The sequence below is a fragment of the Oenanthe melanoleuca genome, chromosome 9 (genome assembly GCF_029582105.1).
Source record: "Oenanthe melanoleuca isolate GR-GAL-2019-014 chromosome 9, OMel1.0, whole genome shotgun sequence".
NCBI classification, from domain to species: domain Eukaryota; kingdom Metazoa; phylum Chordata; class Aves; order Passeriformes; family Muscicapidae; genus Oenanthe; species Oenanthe melanoleuca.
The window spans coordinates 5,387,471-5,395,495 of NC_079343.1; the positions used below are offsets into that span (position 1 = coordinate 5,387,471).

The 8,025-nt window shown below is 54.6% G+C and overlaps 1 protein-coding gene across 1 annotated transcript in view; it reads right to left on the reverse strand.

Annotated features, from left to right (window-relative positions):
- The window catches only part of EPHB1 (EPH receptor B1), a 78,229-nt gene extending 70,605 nt beyond the window's left edge, over positions 1 to 7,624 (reverse strand). Inside the window, exon 1 of the mRNA XM_056498937.1 lies at positions 7,372 to 7,624. Coding sequence (XP_056354912.1) covers positions 7,372 to 7,429 — 58 coding nt within the window. The 5' untranslated portion in view covers positions 7,430 to 7,624. The remainder of the gene's footprint in view (positions 1 to 7,371) is intronic.
- Positions 7,625 to 8,025: the final 401 nt, after the last annotated feature.

The following is an 8,025-nucleotide window of genomic DNA, read 5'->3' on the forward strand; positions in this document are numbered from 1 at the left end:
CAAATGAAAAGCAAAGCCAGCACCAAACGGAGCGCCCCAAGAGCACCCCACTCCTGCTTTCTCCCTACATGTCCCTCCTGTTCCTTGGGCACTTGGAAATAAGAAGCTACAGATTTTTGGAGACAGCTCTAGACTGTCTCCAGTACATCAGGCTGTCCCTCTCTGTTTCCCCTGCTCAGAGGGCAGGGAATGCCCAGTGAGCCCAGAGCAGCCCCCCATTCTCCTCCTGCCCTCTGATGCCAGTGTTTCCTTTTTAACTCTTCTGCTGAGTTCCCAGTTTTCCCGGGAAAGATGTAATTCACACCCCTCTGCCTGTTCCATGGTGATTTAATGTCTTTTGAGCAAAATGCAATTATCCCCATATCAACAGGGCCCTGGTGAGGATGATAATGAGCCGGCTCCAACCCCGCAGCTACGGAAGTGGCTGAAGCAAGCAGAGGCCTCCAGTAATCAAAAGCCCGTCCCTGGCCTCTGATTGCTGCAAAAGAAATGAAAAACCTCCATAAAACTTCAAACACTGCTGTTGCCTGTTCCATCCCTCCACCCATGGTGTGACTTTTAGCACCAGGAGACAAGTAACCAACACCAGCTCGGGGTACCCCCAGCTCCATCACACCCAGCTGTGTTTGGGTGTCACCTGCCAGGTCACCCCTGCAGACAGAGAGCACAGGAACATCAACCTGCTGCTCAAAGCAGCCCTGCCTGCCCAGGTTCTGGGGCTCAAGGAGAAGCAGCCCCCAACACACAAATAAAGGTGTCCCCCTGTTCCACCCTGCAAATAGGAAGAAAACAGAGAAAGGGAGGGAAAGAAGTGGACATGCAACAGGTCTTGGGTTTTGCAGGACTTCAGAGGCTTCCTGGGAGACAGTAGAGCCATAGGCAGTAGGCTAAGCTGCCATCCTCTCATAAAAATAATATATAATCACACAAAGACACCAAATATATAATATATAATCACCAAAGACATCAGCTGTGCCCGGAGCAATCCAAGGAAAACACTGGTTGGGTTTAAATAATCCAAAGCTTGGCTCCCAGCTGCTGCTGGGATGTGGCACATTGGGTACCAGTGCACTGGAGAGGCAGGTGGGATGAGAGAAGGACTTTTGAGAGGAGAGCATCATAAAACAGCCCTTTGAAGTCGTGATGAAACCCCCATCGAGGATGGCAGGAAACAGCCTGGAAGTGAGGATTTCCACAGCCTCTTACTTATTCTGACTCTCCACTTTTACTCATTGCATAACAAATTAAAGCTTCATCAGCTCCAACCACCAGTAATCCTGACCAGGATGGCTCCCCAGATAATAAACATTCCCTTCACTAACTAATGAGCAAATAGCTGAGGCTTTACTAATGCCTAATTACTTGGTCTGGATATTTCCAAATTTTAAATAAATAAATAAAATCCCAGAATCTCAGAATGGTTTGGGTTGGGAGAGACCTTTAAGATCATCCTGTTCTAACCCCTGGCCATAGGCAGGGACAACTTCCACAAGATCTTAGTAATAACCCAAATAACCTTAATACTCTTAAAAAACCACCAAGATTAACTTAACACCATATTTTTTTCTCCCCCCATCCAGAAAGGACTAATCCTGTGTATTAAGGGGAATGACTGAGAAAAGAAAAAAAGCAAATTAACACTCATCAATAAACTAAAACCAGTTTTAACTCTCACATCCTCCAAATGACTGCTTGCCATGACCATCCACTGTGACATAAGGGCAACCTATGGAGATGCCAACCACAGGATGTTCTGGGATTCTCCTCCTCCCAAACCAAGAGCATCCCTGGTTTAAGTTGGAAGAAGTGAGGCTGAAGGACTCATCTCCCTTGTCCAGGGCTCAGCACAAGCCCCTTCCCCTTTGAACTGCTGCCTCTGTGATTTTTCACCGCGGGGCTCCCAGCAGGAACTTATTACAGCCAGACCAAAGCACGTCTTGCTTTAATAGTAATTAGGTCACCCTGGGTTGTGGGCTTAGCAGGCAAAACTATAATTATTTAGAAACATCAAGTTTAAATGCCAAAGAATCTTAATGGAGCTGAGCTAATTAACCAATTTCAACTAAGTAACTGATTAGCTTAAAAAGAAAAAGAAAAAGATAAATCAATGATCATAGACAACAACATTTTCTTTTAACTGCCTTTCTTGCAGCAATTCTCAATTGCACAAACTGAGCCCAACAACCCCTGCTAACCAAATATTATTGTAATTAAATATTCAACAGAAAGCCTCTTCAATTATTCAAAAGACTGATAACACTTGGTTATAATTGGGGTGGTGGGAGAGGTTTCCAGAAGCAGGGATTGCATGTACCAGCCAGATCTGGATGCTGATGCAAACCCATGGGTCGTGGCATCAGCACAGGGCTGGAACCAACCTGGGGGCAGACGGATGCTCTCCAGCCCCCACGTGAGAAAACAGACCAGATGGTGCACAGGCTTTCTGGATTCCTGTTATTAGACCAAAAATTTAGGGGACTAATGGCCAGTTTCCAGGTTTCACACCATTTTCCAGTGGTAGCATTATTCCCCTGACAGAGGGCCGGGACGAAAAGCAGGCCCTGGTGTATCATTATAATTCACTAAGCAGCATTACCATAGGAAATTACAAATTAGCTTTTCAGCAAAGGATACGGACGTATTTAGATTAGCCATAGAGAAACTACAGAACCTCCCAGCCCATTCATCAAAGCTCTTATAGCTCCAACTTTCAGGGAAATGAAACAATAATAAATATTGAGCAGGGAAAGTTAATCTCCCCTGAACGCACTTTAATAATTCAAAAGTTGTGAGAAATAAATAAATACAGCACAGATCCTTTCATGCCTACAAAACACGTGTTCTGTTTTTCTCACTATTTCTCATGGTGTTACTTGGTGGGAAAATGGATGGTGACCAAAATAAAAGAGCTCCAAAAGCTCAGCTGTGGCTGTGAGCAACATTTACAGGCAGCCCATCCATGCTTGCCCCTTATCTGGAAAGCCATGGAGCTGATTTGGGCAAGAGTGTGTTCCCATTATCGCTAAGGAAAGGGCTGTGGTGCCTCTAGCTGCTGTCTGCCCTGTGCCCATTCCCTTCCCTGCACACTCCCAGGCAGCCTCTCAAGCTGCTCATTTTTGGAACGACTGTGGTTTACCCCTAAAAGCTGAACAATGCAATAACCATCTCAGGGTCCAGGGGCCACCCAGCAGCCCAGCTCTCCTGACACCACTCTGCCATCATTCCATCCCTCTCCACACCTTTCTGCTCCCACACCAGCCTGGGACCTCTGTAAGCAACACTCACTCCAACCTTCTACTATTCCAGTGGAGGAGATGCCTTCCCAAATTGCACCCAGCCAATATCCAGCCTTAACATTTGCCTTGCCCAAGCACTGATGCCTGCAGCCCCTGAGAGCTCTGCTTGCAGCAGAACAAGGTCAAATTTAAATGCACTTTCAAATCCTTCATGAATATTTGGGGAAAGCATTCCCTCCCACAACCCCAAGTATTTACCCAGCCTTGCTGTGCTGCCTGTTTAGAGGGTACAAAGCACCATGGTGCCCTCTGGGCAGCATCACATAGTTTTGGGGTCCCTGCAGGAAGCCCTTCCCACGTGTGCTGAGTTCAGAGGACCCACAGCTGGCAGAGGTAAAAAAACCCTCCAGAGCTGGCTGAACTCAGTCAGCACAGTGCACACACACCACAAGAGCCTCAGCCTTGCTCTGAGCATCACTTCCATCAGCCCCACCCCACAGCCCTCCCGCTGCACCAGGACCAGGGTCTCCAAGACTTTGCTGACCTGACCAGCATCGAGTTACCCATTGCCCAATGTACCATTTCCCCCTTTTCATAAATCTGAGCATTTCTTTAGCTTACAGAATCCACCTCTGCTAGAAACATCTATTATTCAGCACCATAGCCAGGATCCACATCCAGACAAACATATTTGACCTCCTTCATCATCAAACTTCCAGTTTTTCTTCTGATTTCTAAAGCAAATGAAATGGGTTTATTCTGTTTTATTCTGTTTTGTTGTGTCAGGAGCTGCACACAGGATGGTTGAGAAGACACCTTGCAAACCCTCTGACAGCTCATGCCACAGCAGTCACGGCCACTTAACACAAGGGAGAACATGCAGCACTCCAATATCCAAAAGAATAGCAAAACATAGTCCCCACCTTCTCCATGAGCAGAGATAGCAAGAATTAGTTAAAAAAAAAGCAAAAAACAACATAAGCACCTGCAGTGTCAGGCCCCTTTTCCATGACTTGACAAAACACTTTCCCTTCAGGCTGACAAGATCTGGGCTCACTCCTCATGCCAAGAATAAGGGTTTTCCCCTTAGGGCTTTCTTTTTTCCTTCAGTTAGTTTGAGGAAAGACAGAAAGAATAAACGGACAGCTGAATAGTACCACTTGCAAATTCCCATGAAGGTTACCATCTGCAAATTTCCTCCTGAAGACTTATTCCTAGCTTCTCCTGGAGAGAAGGGTGGAGCAGCTGGGAGCTCAGGGGCGCTGGAGCAGGGAAGGGAGGCTGAAGGCTCCCAGCCCGCCCGGCACAGGCAGCACTCCGGCGCCTGGTGGAAGCACAGGAAGCCCAAAGGATGCCTGCAACAGATGTGTGTGTGCATCCCGAGCCAAGAGGGAGGAGAGCAGGGACCGGGGCAGGCAGCACGCACGGAGCTCTCAGCTCTGAAGCCGGTGGATAAGCAGGGGAATAAAACCATGCTGGATTCACCAGCTCCAAGCAGGGCTTTCCACCTCCCTCCCGTGCTCTGCTGCTCGTGATGCTGCGAGCACAGAGAGAAAAACCTGGATTCTAAAAGAGCAGGCTAAAGGCAGGGAGATGCTGGAGAAGCAAGCAGGCCAGGCAGGTGAAAGAGAGTACGTGGAGGAGCTGCACTGAAATGGTCACCAGCCCCATCCGACCGACCAACAGCTCCAACCCGAGTTAAAACATGTAACGTCAGTCCATTACCACCCTCTCTATATGCTAAATGGATTATATTTGGTTCAGCTAACACGAGAGAGAGCGGCTCCTGAGTGATTGCAGGGTGTGGGAGAGACAGAGTATTTGGTGCTGTCATCTTCTCACATCCTTCTTCCTCTTCACAAGCCATAAAAGAAAATTTAAAATTACTACAAACGTCCAGGTGTCCAGCACAAAACGGTCAGCTAAGCCACAGGATTTAGAAAGAAATCAAGGAACCATTAAAAAAGTCAGATAAGTGACTCTATTACTTCCAGGTTCGCGTGCCGCAAGCAATGAGTTAGCAAGGTTTTATGGAGAATAACGAGGGTGGTTTGAGGCAGCTCGTGCCCTGACCCCAGCTGCATCCTCCTCCTCCTCCTCCTCCAGCCGGGTCTAGACCCCCAGACGCCTCCCCCGCCATCACGGAAAAAAGACTTTTTGTCTCGTCGGCTGATTCGGGATGCAGGGAGCCATCCCGGGCTCAGCCGCTCCTGCAGCCCAGGGCAGAGCAGGGCGCTAGCCGCGGCTGTGCCGTGCTGTCAGAGAGGACTGCCGGCTAATCCAGCCTCGTCAATGCTCCAGAGACCAATGCTGCCAGACCCCAGGGCAGGGCAGGTCCTACGAGATGCTCCAGACCCTTTAGAGAAAACCATGTTTCGATATAGCAAATTCAACCTCTGTATCAAGAAATTCAATAAGATTTAAATAAACCCCATAAAAAGGCATTTTCTTTACATGACCACATCATTAGACTCTCGCCTTAACTCCAAATCAGATTCGACTGCTTTACCTCAGAAAGTCCCCATCCAAAATTTCCCCTGAAATCTGAGACCTCTCCTACGATACGACTTTATTATCCAAGCAACTTCCACAGCGGAGTAGAAATACCACCACTCCAGGTTCGGTCCTGGGCAGGGACAGAGTCTGCCAGCGCTCCCGGGGAGAGCTGGGGAACACCCTGGGTGGCACCCAGGAGAGGAGTGCCTGCAGCCCGGAGGGAGCCGAGGTCTCCCGTGCAGCCGCAATTCCAGCAGTGCCTCGAGCCGCTGACGCTGCAAACCCGGCGAGCAGAGCGCTGCTAACAGGTCTCGCCTCCTCACGTGCGGCTTCGCCACCGAGCAAAGGCGCGCTGGTTGCATCACGCTTCGGCACGGCACCAGCACTCCCACCTCCGGGTATTCCTACACCGGTGTCATGAGGCAGCCCGAGAAATACGAAAAGCAAACACGTGTGTCAGCCCAAAGCCAGCGGGAAGGGGATGCTGCATCCAGCGGGCCTGCCCGCCACGATCCAGCAGCCGTGCTTGTAAGCGGAGGGGAGCTGTGACCAAAGCCCACGGGAGCAGCATTCCAGCTCCTGAACCAGCTCCTGGCTGCCCAGAGCTGAGCCGGAGTCTCCTGTCATCTCTGACAGCCACAACCATACCTACATTAAAACCCGAGAAGGGCTCAGCCCCACACCAGCCCCACATCAGCCGGCAGCGCTGGAGCCCCTGAGCATCATCTCCCCACCCGCCCGCCTCTCGCTGCTCACAACCGAGGGGCTGCACCACGTCCCCTGCCCGCAGCCTCCGATCCAGCGCTGGGCAATCCCTGTCACCAGCTGCTGCTGTACCAGCAAGAAAGGTGGCAGTGGCAAAATAAAGAGAAAAAATAATGGAAGCAATACTTCAAGAGCCACGCCGGGCACGGAGCAGCGGCACAGCAGCAAGGCTGGGGCGGGCTGGCTGTCCCACCAGGCCCACCGCCCGGAGCCTGGCTCTCGGCTGCAGGCACCTTCCTGCAGACCAGCAAATCCCAGGACCGAGCGGAAGATGGGGAAAAGATCCCAGCCCGCTGGCACGGACCGTGCTGACAGGACGAGCACGCACCTGCTCCGCGGCTCCGTGGCCGGGCCAAGCGTTCCGCGGCTCAGTTCCTCCCCAGGAACGGAGACACCTGCCCACGGCTCCCGGCGCATCGCATCCACGCTCCGCGGGGGCTCGGGGGAGGAGGGCTGGCAGAGGCGGCTCCCACGGAGGCGGCCCCACCACGGCCCCCGGAACTAGAGGGGACCCAGATCGGACCCCGGAGACGGATCCACCGCCGCCCCGCGGAGCAGAAGGGACCTCGGAGGTGACCCCACCGCGGCCCCGGGCAGGATGCGCAGGGAAGGGGAGCCGAGCCGGAGCTCGCCCCACGCGGATGCGGGCGAGTTCCCTCCTCCATCCCGGGCCCCCTCCCGAGGGCACGGGCTGCCAGCAGCGCCCGCGGCCGGGTAACCCGGGCTGGCACGAGGCCGGGATGCAGCCCCGTGCCCGTGCCTTACGGCGGAGGAGTCGCTCCCCGCCTGCTCCCAAGCTGCGGACGCCGCGGGCGGCGCAGGCAACCTCGTCTCAGCATCCCACCCGCTGCCGGTAGTCCCGGTCGCCTCTCACCTTCCACGGCGGCCGCGGCGGCGGCCAGGCAGAGCAGCACCACCAGATCCGCAGCCATCGCCTCCTCGGGCCCCGCAGGCGTCAGCCGCTACCGGCGGGCGGCCGTGAGCGGGCATGGGGGGTGCGTCCGCGGGCCGGGTGGCTCCGGGGCAGGGCGGGCCGGGGCCGCGGACGGGACGGGCCGGTGGCAGTGCCGCTGCCGCTGCCCGCCCGCCCGGGTCACATCGCCGCCGCGAGTGGCGCGCGCGGCCACGCCGCCGCCGGCCCCCGCCGCCGCCCGGCCCCGCCCCCGCCGCCGCCCCGCCAATCCCCGCGCCCGCCCGGCCACGCCCCGCCGCCGCCCCGCCAATCCCCGCGCCGCGCTCCGCCTCGGCCACGCCCCCTCCCGCCGCACGCGCCCGTGCGAAGGGGAACGGCGACCCCTGGCGGCGCGAGGACGCGCCCTCACGCCGTGTGTCCCCTCCGCGGGACCCGCGACGGGGCGGACCGGCCCCGCAGAGCCGGCGCAGCAGCGGGGACCCGCCGGCGGGATCGCAGCGCCGCTCTCTCAGCCCCGAAAGGAATCTGGAGCCAACCGTCAGCTCCACAGAGACCCCTCTGCCCAGCCGCCCCCAGCATGGCCGCGCCCCTCCAGCTCAGACACTGCGGCCGCAG